A 26,742-nucleotide genomic window follows, 5' to 3' on the forward strand; every position below is an offset into this window, starting at 1 on the left:
AATCATATCTTATGATTTCCTACCTGCTTTCACCTTCACACCCAAGTTTAAAAGTGGCTGAAGGAAGGGTAGCTATCAGGACCTGCTTTTTCTAACTTTCTATTTCTCCAACTCCAGGCTGGTCATGCAGCACTAAACTTTGATAAGGCCAATGACATCCTGACAGGTCTGAAACAGAAAACCTTCTTTGGGAGACCTATGTGGGACAATGAGTTCTCTACAATAGCTACCGCTCACCCCAAGTAAGTGTATTCTCCCCTAGTTGGTTGATTTTGCAGAATTAGGTTTAGGAAAAGTATTACAGCATGTTGAACACGCTTGGGAAAAGATTTCTGGGGCCAAAACTATTTGTACCAATCTTAGATTCTTGCTTAAAAGTGAGGAAATTTCATCTGAGATTTCAGCCAAATAGGGGTCTTGATCTTGTAATTGATGAGAAGACATTTGTTGTCCCCACCTGCATTCGAACAGTGAGGCAAAGAAACTCAGTTCTGGCTGTATTACCAAATAAAAGAGAGAACTAGCACCATTCAAATGCATTGTTTTGGGCCAAAGCAATTCTGAAGAAAAATAACAAAGCTGGAGGCATAACTCTCCCAGACTTTAGATAATACTACAAAGCTACAGTAATCAAAACATCTTGGTATTGGCACAAACATATAGATCAATGGGACAGAACAGAGAGCCCGGAAATAAACCCACACACTTAGGGCCAGTTAATTTTTGACAAAGGAAGCAAGAATATACAATGGAAAAAAGACATTCTTTTCAGCAAATAGTGTTGGGAAAGCTGGACAGCCTCAGGTAAATCAATGAAGTTAGAATGCTCCCTCATACTATACACAAAAATAAATTCAAAATGGCTTAAAGACTTAAATGTAAAACATGACACCATAAAATGCCTAGAAGAGAACCTAGGTAAAACATTCTTGGACATAAATCATGGTAATATTTTCTTAGATCAGGCTCCCAAGGCAAAAGAAATAAAAGCAAAAATAAAATAAATAGGATCATATCAAGCTTCAAAGCTTTTGCACAGCAAAGGAAACCATAAACAAAATAAAAAGATAAATATCCGGAAGAAAATATTTCCAAGCAGTGCAACTGACAAGGGTTTACTTTTCAAAATATACAGACAGCTTATACAACTCAATATCAAAAAAACAACTCTATTAAAAAATGGGCAGAAGACCTAAATAGCCATTTCTGCAGAGAAGGCATACAGGTGACCAACAGGCACATGAAAAGATTCTCAGCATTGCTAATTGTTAGAGAAATGCAAATCAAAACTAAAAATGAAGTATCACTTCACACCAGTCAGAATGCTGCTGCTGCTGCTGCTGCTGTCGCTTCAGTCGTGTCCGACTCTGTGTGACCCCATAGATGGCAGCCCACCAGGCTCCGCCATCCCTGGGATTCTCCAGGCAAGAACGCTAGAGTGGGTTGCTATTTCCTTCTCCAATGCATGAAAGTGAAAAGTGAAAGTGAAGTCACTCAGTCATGTCTGACCCTTAGTGACCCCACGGACTGCAGCCTACCAGGCTCCTCCATCCATGGGATCTTCCAGGCAAGAGTACTGGAGTGGGGTGCCATCGCCTTCTCTGACCAGTCAGAATGGCCATCATCAAAATGTCTACAAGTAGCAAATGCTGGAGAGGGTATGAAGAAAAGGAAATCCTCTGACAGTAGTAGTGGGAATATAAATTAAAGCCACTATGGAAAGCAGTATGGAGGTCTCTTTAAAACTAGAGTTTACCATATGATTCAGCAATCCCACTCTGTGGCTTATATCCAGAGAAAAGTCTAATTTGCAAATATACATGCCATCACAATGTTCATAACAGCACTGTTTACAATAGTCAAGACATGAAAGCAACCTAAATATTGATAGATGAATGGATAAAGAGGGTGTGATACACATACTCACACACAATGGAATACTACTCAGATAATGCCATCTGCAGCAACATGGAGGGACCTAGAGATTACCATACTAAGCAAAGTAAGTCAGACAAAGATATAATATCACTTATATGTGGAATCTAAAAAATATGGTACAAATGAACTTATTTATAAAACAGAAATAGACTCAAAGACAGAAAACAAACTTATGGTTACCAAAGGGGAAAGGGGAGGGGGAGGAATAAATTGGGAGTATGGGATTAACAGATATACACCACTATGTATGGGCTTCTCCAGTGGCTCAGTAGTAAAGAAACCACCTGCAAGGCAGGAGCTGCAGGAGATATGGGTTCAATCCCTGGTCAGGAAGATCTCCTAGAGGAGGGCTTGGCAACCCACTCCAGTATTCTTGCCTGGAGAATCCCATGGACAGAGAAGTCTGGCGGGCTACAGTCCATGGGGTTGCAGAGTCTGACATGACTGAGCACAAAACTAAATAACTGATGACCTGACCTCAGTTTTCTGAGGGGTTTTGAGACATGCTGGAACATGAAAATCAGTCATAAAATCAGCCATTCAGATGGGAAGGAGATTAAACTGATTGTATTAGATAAATTCCTGACCTTTCCAGTTCTGGAAACTTGAGCTAGAAAGAAAATTCTGAACTTCAGATTCCTCATCGGTAAATGGGGTTTATATTAGTAAGTGCCTGCTCTACTCACTTGCAGGATTGTCATGAATAATAGGCAAGACAATATATTAAAAATGCCCTGTAAACTGGAAAGCAGCATATAAACAAGAGATTATGTTAATTATTGTGTCAGGTTGACCATAGTTGAAGCTGCATTAAGGAATGCTTACATTATGTGGGAAAGGAGAAAGATGAGCCAGGGAAGAAGTAGGAGAGTGTGGAGAAGCAGTGTCACAGAAAGAGAGGATGTTATTAGAGGAGTGTTGTCAACAGTGTTGGAGGAATGGCAGGGTCCAGCGAATGCTTAGTTTAAGGATGATCTAACCATATTTATAGACAGATCAGGAGCCAGTAGATAGGAATAAAATAAACATGCAAAATAAACATGCAAAAGGGGTTTCTCCCACATTGTTTATGGGAATGTGAAACAGTGCACTACTTTGGGGAAACTCTGGCATTTCCTCAATGTTAAATTCCATCACCACATGACTCAGCATTTTGACTCCTAAGTATATACCCAAAAGAAATGAAAACATATGTCCACACACAAATTTGTGTATGAATGTATGTAAAATAGCCAAAAAGTGTGGAAACAAAAGTGTCCATCAACAGATGAATGGATAAACAAAATGTGATATATTCACACAAGGGAATATTATTCAGTTGTAAAAAGGAATGCAGTACTGTTATATGCTACAACATGGGTGAACCTTGAAAACAGTACGGTAAGTGCAAGAAATCCAACACAAAAGGCCACATATCATTTGATTCCAGATTAGGCAAATCTAGAGACAGGAAGTAGATTTGATTATCTAGGGCAGGGGTGGGGGCAGTTGGCAGAAAATGGCAAATGACTGCTAATGTGTATGGGTTTTTTGAGATGAAAATGTTCTCAGATTTTGCACAACTTGGTGGTTATACTAAAAAGCACCAGCTGCACACTCTAAAAGGGTGAATGTTATGTCATGGGAATTACATTTCAAATAAAAGAGAGGAGAGGAAGATATGAGGGAAGGAAGGAGAGAGTGAGGCCCAGAGCCTAGTTAGAAAGAGTATCTTTGGCAAGAAGAATCACCACCTCTTCAATGTGAGAAAACACTAGATGGCTTTAATAGCAGCTAACATAAGCACTTGCTATGTGCCAGGCATTTTTTAAATTGCTTTACACATGTTGTTTTTGTTTAAACCTCCAAACAAGACTATGAGCTGGATACTATTTTTATCCCCATTTTACAGGGTCGGGGGGAATGGTGAAAGAGAGATTAAGAAACTTGCCTAAAGTCATACAGCTGGGACAAATGTCAGTACAGGGATTAGAACCTAGACAGCCTGGCTTTAGAGTCCAGTAGTTCATAGGGCACTGCTCTCCATATCCTATGGGTGTGCTCAGTAGAATAGGCAAGGCTAAGTACTGAGAGGGTTAAGGGCTGGGAGCATATTGGGGATTGCAAACAGAAAAGGTGAGATGAACATGAAGAACGTGAGACCATCAATAACTGAGTTTTTATGTAAGGTTGGTGGGAGGAGAGGCATAGCAGAGGTGGAAAACATTCCCACAAACCATCAGCAGCCTTTGCTGCCTTCTAGCTCTGGCTACCATTCTCTTCTTGCAGGTTGGCGGTGGGAGTCTTCCTATGTGGTCCCCAGACTTTGGCAAAGAGCCTGAGCAAATGCTGTCACCAGTACTCCAGCCTGGATCCTAGGAAGGTTCAATTCTACTTCAACAAAGAAAATTTCTGAGTTATAGGAATAAGGATAGTAATCTGCATTTAAGTCTCTTCATCTTCAACAATTTACTTGGTTTGGTCAGGTTGAGGCAACCACTTACAGACAGTAACATGTTTCTTTCAAGGCTCGAGTCCCTGGCAGTCTTTCTTGATTGGATTCAACTTAGTCATCACTGAGCTTCATGGACCTAAGAACTTTAGTAGTTATCATAATTGCAAAGCCCATGGATTCTTTCTTTGGAAATCATTGTAAATCCTTCTGGAATGCCCTGACTGCAGCAAGGCCTGATAGCAGATGCAGTTGACAGTTACATAATTTAACCTTGGGTGATTTTGTTGATTCCAAGTGTTAACCATATCCTGGACTCTGGGTCATTCTCCTAGTCCTCCTACCCACCAAGAAAATTTCTAAGTAAGGTGATTTTTTTTCAAATAAAAATTTATTAAAGAATTAATGACAAAATATAATAAACATAAATAGTAAAACAACAAACATAAAATTACCAAGAACTCAATCCCTATATAACAGTATGTACATTCTGTTAAACATGATCTTATCCAGTGTGAATGGCAACTTATGCTTTACTCATATTTGCTTATCAAAAAATGAAGGATTTTTCTCTGTTTAATGAATAAATCTTTTGTTACGTTATCTAGGCTCTCCATTTAGGAAAGATAATCTTGAAAGTATGCTAATCATAACTGAAATTGTATCATAATTGAAAGACAGCTATATTGTCATTAGCTTGCCTTGTTCTGTTGGAAATAATTGTGAAAACTTGAACTCCATCTTAGGATGATTATTTAGTCAACAAGGACTCTTTATTACCATTTTAATCAAGGGGAGTTATTAATGTCTTGTCTTAAAAGATAATTTAAAATTTTGACAACGTTTCCTTGGCTCCTACGTACCTATTAAGGAATCGTTCAGTAACATAAGCAAAATGCCTTTTCTTTCGCCTATCAAAATGTTCTTTTATTTCTTCCATCCACCTGGCTCTGGGGTGTCAGTAGTCACAGTGAATCAGTAGAAGGAAAGAAGACTGGGGCCCTTAAAAGAGGAAAAATAATACACATTTTGTTGTGCTCAAAGACAATTCAAATCATAAGATTTACAAGAATGTTTCTACTGAATTAACATTAGTGCACCTCTCTCTCTACCATTGTGGCCAAAAATGAATGATTATTTCTAATTCTCCAGAAATCTACATGACTTGAAGGATTAGAAAAACTGATTTTTTTCAGTCACTAGTCTGAACAAAATAAAGGAAGGTCATGAACTCATGGTTGTGTTTCATGTATTAACTGGACATCAAGAAAAAATACTAATGGACATTTCCGAAAGAATAGATTGGGATACCCCTGCTGTTACCAATTTCCCAGATTTCAGCTAATTTAAATTTAATAAGGCTTCAGGAACATGCACGCTGCAGCCTTGATGGTTTGGTTCCTATTAGACAACTGCTGACCAAATTATAATTTGATCTCCAATGAGTCTGATTTGGAATCTTAGTGTTCCTTAAAACTTATTATAATGTGTTCCTAAGGAGAAAGACTGTATTCTCGGTCTTGATGTCTCAATATATTGACACTTCAAGACATGGCTGCTGCTAAAATCAACATATCAAGGCCTAGAATGTTCATGGAAGCTAGCATAAAAGGTAATGATAATAATAAATCCTACATACAATCAACATCTAAGCCCAAATTGGGGATGAGCAGGCTACCTAGAAAGCTTCTCAGCTGTTTTGATCAAGTTTTTCTTCCTAGGTTGCAGTTATCGAGTATCTTTCTCAGTAAACTTTTGTTGTAGTCAATGCTTATATATGAGTAGAAAATCTCTCAATTTTAATGTCCCTCATAATTTTGATTATCTTTGCATTCTTTTGCTTGACATGTAAGCAATATGCTATTACATTCTCTACACCTATGGCAGGTTTTTAATTCACTTGACCATACTCCTAACGCAGAGGCTAGGACTCTGAGAATATAAACAGACTCAGGAGTAGTTCCAGTGGAACTTTACTAATTATTAAGGCACCTCTTAACCTCTTGAGGTTGGCCTGATGGAGATAAATCATGTTTCTCCTTAATGCCACTACGAGAGAGAATACTAGGCCGGAAGAGCTGTAGGTTATAGCCAGTGGCACTGATTGTGTTCACACCCATCTGAGAGGAAGAAGGCAGGGTCAGGCCTAATGGGCAATCTGACTGCTTATACATTTGGTCCTTTTGAAATAAATGAGAAAAATATAAATGTAAAAATTTTAGAATTTCTATGTTTTAATTTCCCAGAATAAATCTGGTTACTGGGTAGGGCTGCAGATTAGTAATTATTTAGAAGGCAAGATGAAATGTATTGTTTGACTTCTGTTCAGTGTTTATTTCATCTTGAACATAGGAAAAATTAGTGGCTTTCTAAACTTTTAAAGTTAACTACCCAGACTGAAGAGTTTTAGAACAAGAAAATGTCAACAGTCTCTTGTGTTGCTGACACATTAAAACCAGTGATCATATATCGTCCTTGTCTTAACTCTGAACTATGTATGTGAATAGACTTTAGTTTATTTCAGTTCAGTCATTCAGTCTTGTCCAACTTTGTGACCCTATGGACTGCAGCATGCCAGGCCTTCCTGTCCATCGCCAACTCCCGGAGTTTACTCAAACTCATGTCCACTGAGTTGGTGATGCCATCCAACCATCTCATCCTCTGTCGTCCCCTTCCTGGTACTGACCAAAAAATACATTTTGATATTTGGATTTTTCTAGACTAAATACACTGCTCTGCTATGTAGGCTCTTTGCTTTGCTGGCCTTCTGACCATTTTACAGCTCTAAGCACATGCTATTGTCTGAGTAGACTCAGAAGCTCTAGCAAGTTCTCAAAGGGCAAATATTATTATTCCTGTTGGAAGCAAACTAAGCAAAAACTAAGTTCCAGAAAACCCTGTTTCTGAGAAATTCTCAAATATCATTAAGAAGAATAAATGGTTAACTTAAAAGGAAAAACAACTATGCAACATTAAAGTACAATATTGCAATAAGGGTAGAAAACATGTGTGAGGTTTCACCCTTGGAGTTCAGCCTTTTAAAAGCAAAAAGGTTATGCATATCAATTTGCAGTATACTAAAATTGTGTTCAAAGTTTATTTCAAGTCACAGAAAATATACAAACTAAGACAACAGAATGATCTGATTTTGTTCTGAGAGAAGGTGATAGGAGTCCTCCACCTGGCACCAATTTGAGTCATTCAAGGGTTAGGATGCAGAAGTCATCTTTTTGCAACATTTCAACAAAGTTATAGGATTAATTTCCATATCTGTTGCCAGGTATTTTTGAAAACCTGTAAGGAAAAGTTGGGAGAAAGCCATTACAAGTGGAGACAAAGTTCTCTTCCCCAAACATCAGGAAGAGAAGAATTTAAAGGTAGGGGAAGGAGGCTATGCATAAGAACAAATCACCAGGAACAGATTCCTAAGGTGTCTGCCTCCTGCTTCCCCAAAATAATCATCTCTTACAGTGGAGTTTCTCAACCTCAGCACTACTGACATCTGGGGCCAGATAACTCTTTGTTATCAGGTGGTGTCCTGAGCATTACAGGAGGTTTAGCAGTATCTCTGGTCCCTACCCACTGAAAGCCAGTAGCATACCATACCCGCTAAAGCTGTGATAACCAAAAATGTCTCCAGACATTTCCCAGTATCATGTAGGGGGCAAAACCACCTCTGGCTGAGAACCACTGACCTAATGGTAATGGTACATAAGCCTGTCAGTGATAGCAGAGCTGGATCACAACCAGTAAGGTAGAGGATGGAGGGAGAGCCAATCTCTTGGCTACAGTATGCACCAATACCAGCAAATACACATTAAAACCTTCCCAGTGGAAAATTGCAAAGAACTACATGCACCACATGTACATATTAGTGGAGGTTTAAAAGAGATAAAAGGTGAATAAGGTCTGTAGTCTAGTTAAGAGTAATGTACCAATGTACATTTCTTCCTTTTGCACTATAAACCAAAAAGGTATTGTGTACAATAGATTCCCAAAATTTTATCATTGTGGGAAGCTAAAGGAAAGGTGCATGAGGCTCTCTGTACTATTTTCCCAACTTCCTGTGAATTTCTAATTATTTCAAAATAAAAGATAAAACAAACAAAAAACCCTGCTCTGTGGTATATGTGCAAGGCTTTGAAATGAGGTACCTTATAAGCAAGAATACACAAGCAGAGAAATTTCAGAAACGTTTTTTACCTCTACTATCCCAAAACATAATTTTCTCACATTCTAGGGGATACGTTTTTTTAAAAAAATAGCTTTTTAAAAATCTATTCCTCTAACTATAATAGGCAGTCTACACTTTCACTAAAGAAAATAGAATGACTTGGGTATCTGGACTAAAAGTTCTAGTTGCACTGTTAAGTCTGGTGCCATCCATCTATGACAGCTTCCCATTAAAGTTCAGTCAATTTAATGTCTAGATACAGATATAATGCATATTTACAGTTTAAAAGTTTTAACAATATTACAAATATGGATTAAAATACAATATATTTAGTAAAGACTGCTAGTTAGTATAAATGAGACCACTGTTAAATAATATATGGACAGAAATTATTACAAAGAGGGAATAAAAAGCAGAAATTCAAAATGTGAATTTCCAATTGATATTGGGACAATGCAAAAAAGTAATTAGCCTCTAATTAAAATAAATAAATTTTTATGTTTATGAAATACAAGATGTTGGGGAAAAACTTTTTTAAAAACCCTATACATGTAATCAGGTTAGGTCACATGATTATGTTCCTTTCTAGCTGACTGAAGAGCAAGAAAACTAAGGGCAGTAGTGTACAGCAACCTCTAAAATGTACAGGGCCTGATGGAGATGGTGGACATTCACTACCTTAAATTATGTGCTGTAACAGTTTAATCTCAAAATATTCTATGTAAAATAAATACTTGAAACTAAAATGTTTGCATATTTTATTGAAATGGTTTGTGTTTTCATTTTGATGGGATAGTTGGGAATAAAATAATAACTGATTCTGGAAGAATACATACCAAACTATATTTAGCAGTTATGTCTTTGGAATGAGACTGAGAAACCAGAGCTTTTACCCTGAACTTTCTACATTTCTGTATTTGATTACTTTGGTTAAATTGATCATATGTCACTGTTGCCCATTTTAGGGAAAAAAGGTTAAATGAGATTACAATCAATTCAACAACTGAACAAATGCCTATCACCTTCCCCTACCATGACAGGGACTGAGTTACTGAAGAGTGAAGGGTCTAGTCAAGAGGGGTACAGGCCTCGGGTAGTCTTGAGATCAAGAGACTCTTGTTGGTTAAGCTTGAAAAGTACATACCCCAAATGCACAAGGACCTTGTCTGACTCAGGCACAGTAAGTCTGCTCACCTTTAAGGAGCTCCAGTAGATTTCTGTATTTGTTCTTTTAAGATCAGGATACTCTGCCTCTGCTCAGGAGGCAGCATGGCGATCTGGTCTGCAGTTAGTTGAAGTACCTGCATAATCAAAGCAGCCTGTGCAGAGGAAAAAAAAAACATAATGAGTTCTAACGATGGTGGCTAAAAAACTACCACCAGCTTCTGTCCAAGGCAGAAGGATAATTCACATACATTAAACCAAAAAAATTTTTAAAAATGAAACCAAACCAAAGAAAAAACCAAAACCAGCTGGTGAGAAGAGGCAAAATGAAAAGCACAGGTACAATGGCTAAGATTAGAAGATTCAAAGCAGACACCTTCATGAACCCCAAATTCTTACAGATGAAGATGGTATTGGTAACCCCTGGGAAATCTACAGTTTTTAATCCTTTGAAAGAATTAAATCCTTTGAAAGGAGCTTTGAAAGTTGCTCCTTTTCACAAGTTTTGAGCTCCCTACAATGGTCAAATATAGAAACAGAAAGATATGCTTGTGGGGAATCTGCTATCATCTTTAGGGATAAGGTATAAAAGGGAGGAACAAAGGGATTTGGATTTCCAGGTCAATCAGGCCTGCACAGAAAATATCTATTGGCAGATGAGTCTGAAAAGTAAGACAAGCTACCACTGACATATAGCCATTTAAGAATTTTAGGATCTGGCCCACAGATTTTCGGGTAACAAGATCATAAAGAATTCTGAGTATAAGCATCATTTCCAAAGGGACTCTGAAGACCCGGGACCTCCACATGGTGACTATGAAAAGAGGACTCCAAAAAGATTTGTGCAAATGGAGGCAGCTGGACAACATTACTTACCTTCTCATGGTCCTGTGGAGTGACTTGGTTCTGTCCAGGACTAAAGCCACCAGGCTGGCCTCCACCCTGAATGCTTGCTCCCTGCATGCCTGCTCCCTGCATGACTGGGACCTATGTGCACAGAGACAAGGAGAGATTTTCGATACTTCTCATTTAGGTTACCAGAACCCAGTAATATTAGCAACGTGAAAAAATAGGATCATATTGTGGAGACGAATAAAAAAAGCAAATAAATGACTCTGAAGAACAGTTCCTACTGTTAGCAACCGCAGAAGGCAGGGTTTAGCCAGAGATCAACTAGTAAGTTGATATATTTGCTTATGACAGCACCAGCAGCATCAACAAATACCACAAAGCATAACTGCTGTTGCTACTGCTAAGTCGCTTCAGTTGTATCTGACTCTGTGCGACCCCATAGACAGCAGCCCACCAGGCTCCTCTGTCCCTGGGATTCTCCAGGCAAGAATACTGGAGAGGGTTGCCATTTCCTTCTCCACAAAGCACAACTGGATACTATTAAATCAATCAAAATTCAGCCACATAAGCACAGGGAAAACTGACAGCATCCGAGAAACTATCACTCAGTGGAAACAGAAATGAAAGATGACATATTGTAGAATAATGTATGCTGGCCCACTGGGGAGCTACATTCACAGGGATACTGCCTACCTCTAATTCAATCAAACACAGTTCGTCCCAAAGGGCCCTATCCCATAAGTAAGGCAGAAACAATCATAATGGCAGAGGCAGAAAGGAGACGGGAAGGTCTCTGGGGAAAAGACTACTATTAGCCCCACATTTGTTTTTTTATAACTTCCCTCAGAGAATACGCAGCAGATGCTTTCTGCTAAATACAGACTAAAAAACATGACTGACCTGAGTTAACCAAGTGCAGTTTTATCATTCTTACTGGTATTTAAGATCTTCAATGGGTTCAATCTTTTGGAAAACAACCATAACCCAAAGAAAAGGCCTCAGAGCGCCTAGAATACTTGTTAAAAGGTTCCTACGCTGGAATTATGTTCACACTTAAAGCATTCACCCAGAGCTTAGGTAGTGGTTGTTGATCAGTTGCTAAGTCGTCTCTTTGTGACTCTGTGAACCCATGACCTGCAGCATGCCAGCATCCCTGTCCTTCACTATCTCCTGGAGTTTGCTCAAATTCATGTCCATTGAGTCAGTGATTGTACCTAACCATCTCATCCTCTGCCGCCCCTTCTCCTCTTGTCCTCAATCTTTCCTGTCATCAGGGTTTTTTCCAATGAATTGGCTGTTTGCAATCAGGTGGCCAAAGAATTGGAACTTCAGCTTCAGCATAAGTCCTTCTAATGAATATTCAGGGTTGATTTCCTTGAGGACTAACCGGTTTGATCTCTGCTGTCCAAGGGACTCTCAACAGTCTTCTTGAGCACAACTCGAAAGCATCAATTCTTCACTGCCCAGCATTTTTTATGGCCCAACTCTCATGTCCATACATGACTACCAGAAAAAATCATAGATTTGACTATACGGACCTTTGCTGGCAAAGTGATGTCTCTGCTTTTTAATATGCTGTCTAGGTCTGTCATAGCTTTTCTTCCAAGGAGCAAGCGTCTTTTAATTTCATGGCTGCAGTCACCATCTGCAGTGATTTTGGAGACAAGAAAATAAAGTCTGACACTGTTTCCACTGTTTCCCCATTTATTTGCCATGAAGTGATGGCAGTGGATGCCATGATCTTAGTTTTTTTAATGTTGAGTTTTAAGCCAGCTTTCTTACTCTCCTCTTTCAACCTCATCAGGAGGCTCTTTAGTTCCTTTTCACTTTCTGCCATTAGAGTGGTATCAGCTGCATATCTGAGGTTACTGATATTTCTCCTGGCAATCTTGATTGCAGCTTGTGCTTCATCAAGCCTGGCATTTCGCATGATATACCCTGCATAAATGGTTGTCTGAGGAGGCCTTACAAATAGCTGTGAAAAGAAGAGGAGCAAAAAGCAAAGAAGAAAAGGAAAGATATAAGCATCTGAATGGAGAAGGCAATGGATGCAGAGTTCCAAAGAATAGCAAGGAGAGATAGGAAAGCCTTCCTCAGCAATCAATGCAAAGAAACAGAGGAAAACAACAGAATGGGAAAGACTAGAGATCTCTTCAATAAAATTAGAGATACCAAGGGAACATTTCATGCAAAGATGGGCTCAATAAAGGACAGAAATGGTATGGACCTAACAGAAACAGAAGATATTAAGAAGAAGTGGCACAAATACACAGAAGAACTGTACAAAAAAGAGCTTCATGACCCAGATAATCACAATGGTGTGATCACTCACCTAGAGCCAGACATCCTGGAATGTGAAGTCAAGTGGGCCTTAGAAAGCATCACTACGAACAAAGCTAGTGGAGGTGATGGAATTCCAGTTGAGCTATTTCAAATCCTGAAAGATGATGCTGTGAAAGTGCTGCACTCAATATGACAGCAAATTTGGAAAACTCAGTAGTGGCCACAGGACTGGAAAAGGTCAGTTTTCATTCCAATCCCAAAGAAAGGCGATGCCAAAGAATGCTCAAACTACCACACAATTGCACTCATCTCACACGCTAGTAAGGTAATGCTCAAAATTCTCCAAGCCAGGCTTCAGCAGTATGTGAACCATGAACTTCCAAATGTTCAAGCTGGTTTTAGAAAAGGCAGAGGAACCAGAGATCAAATTGCCAGCATCCGCTGGATCATCCAAAAAGCAAGAGAGTTCAGGAAAAACATCTATTTCTGCTTTATTTACTATGTCAAAGCCTTTGAGTGTGTGGATCACTATAAACTGTGGAAAATTCTGAAAGAGATGGGAATGCCAGACCACCTGACCTGCCTCTTGAGAAATCTGTATGCAGATCAGGAAGCAACGGTTAGAACTGGACATGGAACAACAGACTGGTTCCAAATAGGAAAAGGAGTACGTCAAGGCTGTATATTGTCACCCTGCTTATTTAACTTATATGCAGAGTACATCATGAGAAACGCTGGGCTGGAAGAAGCACAGGCTGGAATCAAGATTGCCGGGAGAAATATCAATAATCTGAGATATGCAGATGACACCACCCTTATGGCAGAAAGTGAAGAGGAACTAAAAAGCCTCTTGATGAAAGTGAAAGAGGAGAGTGAAAAAGTTGGCTTAAAGCTCAACATTCAGAAAACTAAGATCATGGCATCTGGTCCCATCACTTCATGGCAGATAGATGGGGAAACAGTAGAAACAGTGTCAGACTTTATTTTTGGGGGCTCCAAAATCACTGCAGATGGTGACTGCATCCATGAAATTAAAAGATGCTTACTCCTTGGAAGGAAAGTTATGACCAACCTAGATAGCATAATGAAAAGCAGAGACATTACTTTGCCAACAAAGGTCCGTCTAGTAAGGCTATGGTTTTTCCAGGGGTCATGTATGGATGTGAGAGTTGGACTATAAAGAGGGCTGAGCACCAAAGGATTGATGCTTTTGAAGTGTGGTGTTGGAGAAGACTCTTGAGAGTCCCTTGGACTGCAAGGAGATCTAACCAGTCCATCCTAAAGAGATCAGTCCCGGGTGTTCACTGGAAGGACTGATGCTGAAGCTGAAGCTCCAATACTTTGGCCACCTCATGTGAAGAGCTGACTCATTGGAAAAGACTCTGATGCTGGGAGGGATTGGGGGCAGGAGGAGAAGGGGATGACAGAGGATGAGATGGCTGGATGGCATCACCGACTCGATGGATGTGAGTCTGAGTGAACTCCGGGAGTTGGTGATGCACAGGAAGGCCTGGCCTGCTGCGATTCATGGGGTCGCAAAGAGTCGGACACGACTGAGTGACTGAACTGAACTGAACTGAACCCTGCATATAAGTTAGATAAGCAGGGTGACAATAAACAGCTTTGACATACTCCTTTCCCAATTTGGAATGAGTTTGTTGTTCCATGTCTGATTCCAACTATTGTTTCTTGTTCTGCATACAGGTTTCTCAGGGGACAGGTAAGGTGGTCTGGTATTCCCACCTCTAAGAATTTTCCAGTATGTTGTCATCCACAGAGTCAAAGGCTTTAGCATAGTCAATGTAGCAAAAGTACATTTTTTTTTCAATTCCCTTGCTTTTTCTATAATCCAATGGATATTGGCAATTTGATCTCTGCTCTTATTAAACACAAATTGTTAATAAACATGTTACCTGCTTCCCCAGCAGATGAAAAGCAGCAAAAAAATAAAAGCATAAAAGAAATATGGATAAACCATTAGGAGCAGATATAATAGCACTGTGAAGAACCAGGTGACAGTCTGACAGTGAAGGACACCAGAAAGCAAAGCAGGAAATAACTATGATTTCTATTATAGCATATATAAAAATGAGTGGGTACATTTAATGATGACCTTGAGTAATCAAATATGATCAAATTCATTTTTTGCATCCTGTTTAAGAAAAGAAGAAAGCATAGTATATTTTATAAATGATTTTTCATTAAAATAGTTTAAAAACTTGGTTGAATAATTCTATTATCTGGAATATTCATTTGCATGCATTAACTCAGTTCCCAAAACACTAGAGACATGAAGCATTAGAACAACTTTGTACAGATTGCTAACATACTATCACTTTCAGTTCTTTATCAATACTGAATCCAGAGACCAGTCTGAACCTTAATGATCTGTTATGGACCTGAAATATCTATGAGAATAACATTTTTGAGGCTTCAGTCAATACTAATTTGAGGTACTGTAATGTGATCTAGCCATTTAATAATGGCCATTTAAAGTTTCTAGAAGAACCTGTTCTAGGCAGACAAGTAATAATACAGGTAAGCATGAATCTAGGTTTACTAAGACAGTCCCAGTTTATGTTTTTGACTCACAGTAATTACTGACAGCACCCTCAAATGTGTCTCTGTATAGACAATAAGTTATATAATTACCCTAGTAATAAGAAGCCTTTATCAACAAGTTTCAACTAGGTGGACAGAAGTTAATTTCAAAATTTGATTTAAAATTATGTATTAAGGATATATTATTAGGTTAAAAAACAAGGTGCAGAACAGTGAAAGGAGGAAAAAATAAGAATACATATATATTCATATTTGCAAAAATAGTATGTATTCTGATTTGCTAGAAAGATACACTATAATAAAATGTGGTTATCTACAAGAGATGGGGGTCACAGGGAGACAGGTATAGGGAGGAAGGGAGGTTCTTACTGTCTATCTTTTATACATGAGTGAATGTATTTTATATTATTTGTTTATAAGAAAACACGTTGAATAATTTTTAAAAGTTTGAAGACAAAATTTTTTCTCTACCTCAAATCTTATTGGCTTTACAAAATCTACTAATGAAAACTATGACAAATTTAACATTGCAGAGTAACAAGTCCGAGTACTAGAAGATAAAGGACCAAGGAATTATTGACAAACGGTCTTCCAACCATTATTTTTGACATCCTTCTCAAAAGACTTCTCAATAGAATTATATAAGGACATCATGCAGTTATTTGTTATTTATCTCTCCACTGGAATGCAAGCTCTACAGGAGCAGGACTTTATTTTGCTCACCTTGCTCTATCCCCACTACCTATAGCTCTGTCTGATATACAGTAAGTGCTCAACAAATATTTGTTGAACGACTGAATGAAAGCACTAAAAACCCATTTTAAGTATGAAGCTTACTGACCACCGAGGGCACAATAAAAATCAAGCCCCAAAACATATTTTTTAAAAAAGTACAATTAGAAAAACAGTAACCAAGTTTTTTCCTACACATACCAGAAAATAACATATTCACATATCATATTAAAGAGGAGGGACAGATACACATATACACAATATACAATGTGCAGGTAACAGAGACGTAGTAGTACAGTAGGAAACAACATAGGTTATATTCCTTGCTCTACCACTTTTTAGTTTTGTGAATTTGGATAAGTCACCTGAATTCTTGGGTCTCAGTTTCCAAACCTATAAAATGAGAGAACTGGATGTCTGCCATGTCCCATTCCACTCGGACCATACAATTCTCTCATACACATGTACACATGCATGCCTGAGAGGGAATAAGGCACAGAAACATATGGGAGAGCAAAGAGAAACACAAGTACATAGAGGAAGGAGGAAGTCACACTGAAGAAATATGAAGGTGGAAGAGCTAGAGGCAAACAAAAGTATTAGCAGAAAAAAAACAAAACAAAATAAGCAAACAAACTCACGGAGAAGATACATGCATACTACCTGCAGGGTAAAAAGGATGGAGATGACTACATATAGATAATCATAGCCCATCATAACACATAGCTGGAGAAAGCCAAATAAAGAGAAAGAAGAGAAAATTCAGTTGCACAGCTTTTAAGGTGAGCATTAGTAAACTGCCGTTCATACTCCACTGTTCACTTTAGGCTATGTGATGAAAGTAAAGTAAAACAGATTTCTGCAAACCTAAGATTAGCTAAATGACCACTAACTAATAGCTCTTCATATGCTTGAATGCAGTAGTTCTTAGGGCTATACATTAGAATCATTTGGGGGAGGCTTTTCAAATTATCCATGTCTAGATTCTACTAATGTACACGCTGTCCCTTAAAATCAGGGGCTCTGTTCTGAATGGAATTTGAAATTGTGGGACAAGGTTACACTTATGGACTATACTCCTGGCAGTGAGAAAACCACCGCAACCTAAGGAACAGAGAAACAAAATGAAGGGAGATCCTAATCTTCCCCAACAAGCTCAGAAACCAGAAAGCAGTAATAATCAGCCTCAATAACCAATTCCTGAATAGATTAAGACTTCACATGGAAGCGAGAGTACTACACATACCTGTCTGGATCCCTGGGGTCCAACGGCCCCCATGTTAATTGGACTGGGACCTTGGATTCCACTAGGCATAGGGCCTCTTGGGCCTGGCACTGGGCCCCTTGTATCCATGCTTCTGGCCTCCATTCCTCTGACTTCCATTGCACGAGCCTCCATAGCGCGGGCCTCCATAGCACGGGCCTCCATTGCACGGGCCTCCATTGCACGGGCTTCTAATCCTCTAGCATCTAATCCTCTAGCCTCCATGGCTCGTGCATCTATGCCTCTGGGATCTCTTCCACCTATAAAAAAAGTTGAAAGAAAACTATTCGGTAGCTACCCACATTTACTGCAAGAAGAACCAATAATCAAAGAAAGACAGAAATCTATTTTCTCCAGTCACATGTCCCCCCCCACAGCTATATGAGATTGCTTTCTCCTTCTCAGTTTCTCAAATTTGCAGATAAACTTGAAAAATGTTTGCCAACTCTACTGCCCCAGCATTCTGTATCCCAGATTGGAGCCTAAGACAGAGCATTCATCATGAGTCCACAACTACCAGTCAGCTTTGTGATGTGGTTTCCCCTCACCTCTGCCATCCAAGGGTGGACCCCTCTGATCTATCATGGGTCCTCTTGGCTCTGCCATTAGAGGTCTGGGCTCAGTTAATGGCCCTCCCCTCATCTCATGTGGGGGTGGGCCACGGCTGTCATGGCCAGGGACATGGTGCATGGGCGGACCCTGATGAGGTGGTCCCAGGTAACCTCTAGAGATGGAGAAAAAAATGTTATATTTTAAAAGAGAACAAAACAACATGAAAAGTGTCAACTAGAAGATCAGTAAGTAAAAATTAGATAAAGAACTGATACAAACATCAGTTTTCAAATTCTAAGAGAATAACACAAAACAGGTCAAAGACAAACTATAGAGATGTAAACCCATGTATTTCAGAATTTCATATTTGGTCAGGGAACACATATTAAGGAGGAATTAATGGATATCCATTATATATAATGAATATACAGTATGGTGCTTAAGAACATGGGTTACTGTATAGATTCAAATCTGGGCTTTATCACATATTAGTTGTGTGATCTTCAGCACATTTGCTTAACTTCTTGATGCCTTGGTTTCTTCATCTGTAACATGGGACTGATATTAGTATCAACCTCAGGATTAGTATCAACAACAGGGTTGTTGTGAAGATTTAATGAAATAATCTCAATAAAGTATTCAAAGCAGATTCAGAGGCATAAACCCCATTAATATCCATTATTATTATTATTGCTATTATTAGTAGTTTTTCCCCAGTCCGATATGTCTGCTAGAATTTCTAATTCCTGAGGATGAAGTAGCAATGGTTAGTTCAAAATGACATACTTCAACTACAAATTCTGCCCAGCAAGTGCTTCGTTTTGGACAGTGGTCATGAATATTTATCTTTTGAAACAGGCAAACAGGCACAAATGGTATAAAAAGACTTTGTTCTCAAAGCAAGGGAAAATTCTAACTCCTCCAATCTTTTTCTTCTGTGTCAGGGCTTACCTAGGTTCTACCTCTCCAGTTACAGAAAGTAAAGTGCCTCCACGTGGGTCATTTGGAGCATCTCCCAATAGACCTCGAGGCGTTGGGACGTTGGCAGGCAAGGGCCCACGCTGCATAGCTGCTCTGGGGTCTTGCATTGGCACTGACAGGGAAACAAACGGTGAGTTACTGCTGTGAAGGACACATATGGCAACAAGGAATGACTCTACCACTGACAACGTAGTTCAGACACTGTAGAGTGGATGAAATCTCACCACAGCAGAGTCCTCTTGCAGCTCAAGAACAGAAGCAGGGTATAGGTAGAATCTGTGCCAGGTCAGAGGTATGGATGGAATTATATAAAGAACAAACTGGGGAGCAACTTGCCAAGGCCTAGCACTGCAATCTGAAGAAGAAACTTGGGCCCTTGGTTTTGCTTAGAATCAATCTTAGTTCAAGGACCAGAGCCACAAAAGAGTTAGGGTCTTGGCATATGTGAACACTGCCATGGCTCTGTGAGAACCGGCTGTCTCCTTACAGACTGCTATTCCATCCAAGCCTCCTGACACCAGTAGGGAGGGAGTACAGCCTCAGACAGATGCCCATATCCTCCATGTTCTCTGCCCTGTGTGAAGACATCAATCTTAGGCCTGTGGCCCCAAGAGGAAAAAAAAAAAAAATAACAACCCCAAACGCTACCCTTTAGGGTTCCGAATGTGAGGATGACTGTCGAGCAGTCCTTATCCTCTCAATGTCCCACCCTGAACATCACAAGCAAAAGGAAACCCGCAGATACAATGGGTACCTTGAACTCGCTCAATTGATGCAGGCCCGGTGGGTCCCACGGGCGAGTGCTGTACAGTTCCTAAGTGAGCAGTAAGTTCAAAAGGAGAAAGAGCAGACACTTAAAATAGCTTGCACACACACATGCAGAAGCATACAGACACTGGAGATTTATACATAGTATCAGTTAAAAAGCTAAGAGGTCATTAGCTTGCCTTGGGCTACAAAATCTTCCTAAATTATATGATCTGAAACTGTCCTGCTTTGATGAGATTGCTTCCTAAGGTAAAACCTGTGGGCCACTGATTTTATCTGGGCAGGAATAACTAGCCACTTGTAATTTTTACCTCTGCTACTAGGATTCCCCTTAAATCTTATGATACTATGAAAAAAAGAAACAAAATATAAAACAGATGCTACTGAATCTCTAGTTAGGCAAAGAAGGCAAACATATTTTCATAAGCAAAAAATGGAAGAAATTGCAGTGAATCTGGAAAGCAAGATTTATTCTGGAAAAGCCCATAACAAAAGTGGGACAGTATTACTTCTGTCATACCTTAAGGCACAAAAATTTCTGCTATCAAATGGGGAAATACAGTGAATGAACTTTAGATAAAGAAAGAGAATATCACTCCTCAAGAAGTACTCAGCCACTGTAAGTTTTTGATAAACAAACACCACAACATCATTAAAGACTAATAAGATGACAAGGGCACCAATGTAAGGCAGCAGAAGGCAAGAAGTCTCAAACATCTCACTGTCTCTTTTCACCTTTACAAATGTTTAAAAGAAGTATGGATTGCAGGAAAAGAATGACAAACCGGGTACAAATGAAAGATTCTTGCTGCTTCTGCTGGGTACTAAAGGAAAACTAGGAAGGAAAGTCTCATTTTATCTCTTCATGAATACATCCTTGATATACCTTCAAAACTCAACTCATTTCCCTTTGTTAACTTTTGACCAGAAAGGTGAAGATAACTACATCAAGAGGGAAGATGTCTTATGGAAGTATGTATTAAACAAATTTTGGTTTATTCATGGCTGGGGGAGAGGCAAAGGTATGACTGAAACTCTAATTCCTTCTTTCTAAGTATTCAAAGCAGAAATACTTTGTGACACATACTAGTGATAGTGGCCGAGCTGGGTAGGGCACAACAGCACAAAAGCATGGGCTGCTCAGATGAGGTATTTGGATGAAAGCTTGTTCCACTGTCAACAGCCTGACAAGGTTATGCGTTGTCACTTCAGCCACCCATATCAGTATATAAACCACAGACAAGGAGTACAGTGCATAGACTTTTATCTTAGTATTTTGCTTAAAAAAAAAAAAAAAAGGTTTGGGGAAATTCCCTGGCAGTCCAGTGGTTAGGACTCAGTGCTTTTACTGAGGTGGCCTTGGTTCAATCCCTGGTTGGGGAATTAAGGTCCCCCAAACCATGGGGCATAGCTAAAAAAAAATAATTAAAAAATAATTAAAAAATGGGTCTTACTTATAGACCACAGGCTAATAATTAATTTAAGCTTCCCTATACTTATCCAAAGCAGTTCTTTCTAATCACAAGGACACAATGAACAGGAATATGTGCTTAGTCACTCAGTTGTGTCCAACTCTTTGCGACCCCATGGACTGCAGCCTGTCAGGCTCTTCAGTCCATGGGATTTCCCAGGCAAGAATACTGGAGTGGGTTGTCATTTCCTCCTCCAGGGGATCTTTCTGACCCAGGAATTGAACCCAGCTCTCTCTCTCGCATTGTAGGCAGATTCTTTACCATCTGAGCCATCAGGGAAGCCCAAGAATTAGAACAGAATACATTAAAAAGCATTTTTGGAAGTTAATAGAAGCAGTGTGGACTGACAGAAAGCGGAGAGATTTTAGAGTCAGAGACTTTGGAATCTTAGTTCTGCAACTTATTAACTGGAAGAAAAGACGAGTGCACCAAGCCCAGTCTACATTATTCAGATACCAGTATTTACTTACCTTGTCCCCTTGAAACAGTAACTTAGAACTCTGAGCTTCCGGCTCTTCACCTGAAAACTGAAGTGCTGCCATCCCCACCTAACTCGCAAGGCCATTTATGAAAACTAAAGTGTGTGGCCTATAGGATGCACTCAGTTTTACTGTTAGTTCCTTCTGTATTTTTTTTTTTCTCTTCCCGATATTGGTTTCAAACACATCACTGCATTCTTTTTCTTCAAACTTCAGTAACAGAGAGAAAATAACGTGGTGATTTTGGAGTGGCTGTCACTGTGGTGGTATCCAGTGTTACTACCACAGTATAACATACACTTACCGAGCAGGCATCACAGACCTTTGATTCCCACTCCGCCCCCAGTTTTCTCTGGGGTTTAAATTTAGTCTTCCACATATCTAGCCACACGTTACATGCTCATTACTAAAATTCCTTACTCAGATCTCCATAGAGGGAGAGAGAACATGTGAGTAGAAGCATTAAACTTCCCAGAAACTAACACAACATTGTAAATTAACTGTACTTCAATAAAAAATAAAAACATTAAAAAAAGCATTAAACTACCAGGAAAATGTGATATAAGTTAAATAGAAACAAAGGATTCATTTGCTTCATCATTAATTCTTGTAGAGTTGGGCTCTAAATCACTGGACAGTGCTGTCCAACAGAATTTTCTGCAATGATGGGAACGTTCTATATCTGCAACATCCAGTATGGTATCCTAGCCATATGCAGCTCCTGAGCACTTAGAATGCAGCTAGTGTACATGAGGAACTGAGTTTTACATTTTACCTAATTTCCATTTAATTCAATTTAATTAATTTCATATTTGAATAGCCACGTGTGGTTTCTGGCTGACATATCAGTGCAGATGTAGAACATTTCCAAGTCTAGTCCACATTAATTGGATATTAGTATTTATTTACCTTGTCCCCGCTCCATGGACACTGGTCCACTTCCTGGCATTCCAACCTGGGCCTGCATTCCTCCTAGAAGATAAGGGCACGAAAGAAAAACATAAAGACAGTAGGGTAAAAATTCGGACAGTGGCTGAGTTAACAAATTTCCTCTTTCTGCCCCACAAACAGAAACCTACAAAGGAGGATCATTAATTACCACTAAACAATGGATTTATAAAAAAGATGGAGTTTGTTAGTGTACTTAAACTTCAGTGACAGAAAAGTGAGTTATGTGAGATTAAGTAAGATTAAGCGAGTTAAGATTAAGATTCTTAATCTCCCTCATTACCAAAACCTTGGCAGGGGGTTCTGTAATACAGCATAATGGCACATACTTCCTCCCACAAGACGTAGTACTATTCCCAGGGTACTTTGTATTTTAAATCTGTGAGTATACTGTTTCAGTGGTGACAAAGATTTGTGGGGGCACAGCGGGCATTTTATGAGAAGCCAATAGGTATACTATTAATAGATGTTCTGCAAAGTGTGAGACAGTTCTATCAAACTGAGAATTACTCTATCTTGCAAAACTTTCACATGTCTTGCTGAATATTCACATAAATGAAAATCTTTTTACAACCGTCTGAACTTAGAACTTGTCTTATTTATTTGTAAGCAAAGAGCTTCTTTGCCCTGTTTCTACACCAACACATACACACACTGAATTTTCCAAAAATGCAATTACTGAAGTATTATGGGAACTGTCTCTTGTTAATAACTTTACTAAGAGTTTTCATTTTCACCATTCAGAAAATCACATCATCAATGTCAATGGTCCTTGTGGTATCTGAATTGCCAAAACATACCTGGATCTGTCTTTTACAGTATAGGTGCAAGCATCTGTTATTTTTTGTTTTCCAGTGAACTTGTCCTTAAATACTTGCATATTTATAATATTTTTTATTATAAGTTAATTTCCTTTTACTTCCCCCTTATATTATAGTTAGGGTAACTATACCGAATTTTCTTGGAAACCATGTTAAGTATGTTATGTCATCTGTACATTTCATTTTAGGATAGTAAAGCATCAGATAAGAAAAAGATAAGAGCTAGTAAAGTAATGCTCAAAATTCTCCAAGTCAGGCTTCAGCAATACGTGAACCATGAACTTCCTGATGTTCAAGCTGGTTTTAGAAAAGGCAGAAGAACCAGAGATCAAATTGCCAACATCCGCTGGATCATCCAAAAAGCAAGAGTTCCAGAAAAACATCTATTTTTGCTTTATTGACTATGCCAGAGCCTTTGACTGTGTGGATCACAATAAACTGTGGAGAATTCTGAAAGAGATGGCCTTGACCTGCCTCTTGAGAAATCTGTATGCAGGTCAGGAAGCAACAGTTAGAACTGGACATGGAACAACAGACTGGTTCCAAAGAGGAAAAGGAGTACATGAAGGCTGTATATTGTCACCCTGCTTATTTAACTTATATGTAGAGTACATCATGAGAAACGCTGGGCTGGAAGAAGCACAGGCTGGAATCAAGATTGCTGGGAAAAATATCAGTAACCTCAGATATGCAGATGACACCACCCTTATGGCAGAAAGTGAAGAGGAACTAAAAAGCCTCTTGATGAAAGTGAAAGAGGAAAGTGAAAAAGTTGGCTTAAAGCTCAACATTCAGAAAACTAAGATCATGGCATCCGGTCCCATCACTTCATGGGAAATAGATGGGGAAACAGTGGAAACAGTGTCAGACTTTATTTTTGGGGCTCCAAAATCACTGCAGATGGTGACTGCAGCCATGAAATAAAAAGATGCTTGCTTCTTGGAAGGAAAGTTATGACCAACCTAGATAGCATACTGAAAAGTAGAGACATTACTTTGCCAACAAAGGTCTGTCTAGTCAAGGCTATGGTTTTTCCAGCGGTCATGTATGGATGTGAGAGTTGGACTGTGAAGAAGGCTGAGCACCGAAGAATTGATGCTTTTGAACTGTGGTGTTGAAGAAGACTCTTGAGAGTTCCTTGGACTGCAAGGAGATCCAACCAGTCCATTCTGAAGGAGATCAACCCTGGGATTTCTTTGGAAGGAATGATGCTAAAGCTGAAACTCCAGTACTTTGGCCACCTCATGCGAAGAGTTGACTCATTGGAAAAGACTCTGATGCTTGGAGGGATTGGGGGCAGGAGGAGAAGGGGACGACAGAGGATGAGATGGCTGGATGGCATCACCGACTTGATAGACATGAGTCTGAGTGAACTCCGGGAGTTGGTGACGGATAGGGAGGCCTGGCGTGCTGCGATTCATGGGGTCACAAAGAGTTGGACGCAACTGAGTGACTGAACTGAACTGAAAGCATCAGTGTAAGATATCTGTTACAAAAAGGAGTCACTGGGTCTAATAGTGTTGAGACTGACAGGTCTACTCTAACCAGCAGGGGTATGATTGCTATACAAAGACTAAACATATACCATAAGTACTTGTCTGGTCCTTCCCACACAGCAGTAATTTTCTTTTCCTCAAAACAGTAATATTTGCTGCGAAAGGGAAGAAAAGACAGGCTGAACTATTTGCAGTTCTTTAACACTTATCTAAAATATCCAAGTACATGTCACATTCTCTTATCCCATTTAACATGTCAGGCATCAAAGAGCCATAAATTGAGAACCTGAATCTGTGCTAGCCGTAATAATGTTACTAAGTAATTGTCATTTTAGACAACTGATTTGATAAAATTAATATAGCCTCCAGGCTTGCTCATCTGTACAGGGAATGAGTATCTTCTCAGAACACGGTCCCCAGATGAGCAGCATCAGCATCACCAGGAATGTGTCAGAACTGCAAAGCTCAGAGCCCTACCTCAGACCTGCTGAATTAAAGTCTGGGTGTGGAGACCAGTAATCTGTGTTTTAATAAGCCCTTCAGGTGAAGCTAATGCACATTAACATCTGAGGTCTAAATGATTTCAAAGTTCTCTTTTAGCTATAACGTGCTATGATTTATTCAGACCACTCACCAAAACGATACAAAGATTTAGGATCTGAGGTAAGCAGTAGCAGAAGCCATCATGGGCCTAATTTCTCATTACACTATCCCATAACGGCACCTTTATTTGTACGGACTAGCTTCCCAGAAGTGGAATTGGTGGGTTAAAGTGTACATGAATTTTTAATGTGAGACTATTAAAAGGATGAAAAACTGTACATTTCCACTAGCAATGTATAGTATCACTCCCTCCACCAAGTGTCATCTCTGAAAACTTTTGCTTGTCTGCTAGGCTCAAGTATAGTGAAATCTTGTTATTTAATTTGCAATCCCCTGAAAAGAAACGAATGTTTTTGTTGCCATCTGGCTTTGCTCTTCTATGAAGTACCTACTCATTTTTTTTGCTTACTTTTCTACTAGTTTGTTTCCCCTTCTCAGCAACTGCCAAAGAGCTTCGTATAGGGTATCCTAAAACTTGTAGTGAAGTTTTAATAACTTTAGAACTATAAATGCTACAAACTCATTAAAAAAAAACATGAAAATTCAATTACTTAAATTCCTTTTACACTTACTTTGTGTTTCTAATACTCTGCTGCTGCTGCTGCTGCTGCTAAGTTGCTCCAGTCGTGTCTGACTCTGTGCAACCACATAGATGGCAGCCCACCAGGCTCCCCCATCCCTGGGATTCTCCAAGCAAGAACACTGGAGTGGGTTGCCATTTCCTTCTCCAATGCATGAAAGTGAAAAGTGAAAGTGAAGTCACTCAGTCATGTCTGACCCTTAGTGACCCCACGGACTGCAGCCTACCAGGCTCCTCCATCCATGGGATTTTCCAGGCAAGAGTACTGGAGTGGGGTGCCATTGCCTTCTCTGTCTAATACTCTAGAACTAGCAAAGTTCCTTTATTCTTTAATCAGGTGTTAAGGATATTCACTTTCCTTTAAATACTGCTTTCACTATTTCCCCATACACTTTTTAATGGAGTGTATTACTTTTTGTTGTATTTTTGATAATTTATAAATTTCTTTTTATTTCCTCTTTAATTCAAGGACTACCAAGAATATGCTCCTTAACTTTAAAAGGTTTTTTACAGTTGCTTTTTAATTATTTATTCCTATCTTTATTGGCTTATACGGAGAAGGCAATGGCACCCCACTCCAGTACTCTTGCCTGGAAAATCCCATGGATGGAGGAGCCTGGTAGGCTGCAGTCCATGGGGTCG

The 26,742-nt window shown here is 39.3% G+C and overlaps 2 protein-coding genes across 4 annotated transcripts in view; one reads left to right on the forward strand and one right to left on the reverse strand.

The window, feature by feature from the left end:
* NOX1 (NADPH oxidase 1) overlaps positions 1-4,333 on the forward strand; it is a 36,025-nt gene extending 31,692 nt beyond the window's left edge. The window contains exons 12-13 of the mRNA NM_001191340.1: positions 118-242; positions 4,207-4,333. Coding sequence (NP_001178269.1) covers positions 118-242; positions 4,207-4,333 — 252 coding nt within the window. The remainder of the gene's footprint in view (positions 1-117; positions 243-4,206) is intronic.
* A 3,119-nt stretch (positions 4,334-7,452) lies between these two features.
* Positions 7,453-26,742, reverse strand: part of CSTF2 (cleavage stimulation factor subunit 2) — a 31,844-nt gene continuing 12,554 nt past the window's right edge. The window contains exons 8-15 of one of the 3 annotated variants that reach the window (XM_059883290.1): positions 22,562-22,624; positions 19,688-19,747; positions 18,904-19,045; positions 17,949-18,124; positions 17,383-17,660; positions 10,584-10,694; positions 9,738-9,862; positions 7,453-7,663 (exon numbers count right to left, since the gene is read on the reverse strand). In XM_059883290.1, coding sequence (XP_059739273.1) covers positions 9,740-9,862; positions 10,584-10,694; positions 17,383-17,660; positions 17,949-18,124; positions 18,904-19,045; positions 19,688-19,747; positions 22,562-22,624 — 953 coding nt within the window. In that variant the 3' untranslated portion in view covers positions 7,453-7,663; positions 9,738-9,739. 3 annotated transcript variants of the gene reach the window in all.

This window comes from Bos taurus, chromosome X (assembly GCF_002263795.3).
Source record: "Bos taurus isolate L1 Dominette 01449 registration number 42190680 breed Hereford chromosome X, ARS-UCD2.0, whole genome shotgun sequence".
Taxonomy (NCBI): Eukaryota; Metazoa; Chordata; class Mammalia; order Artiodactyla; family Bovidae; genus Bos; species Bos taurus.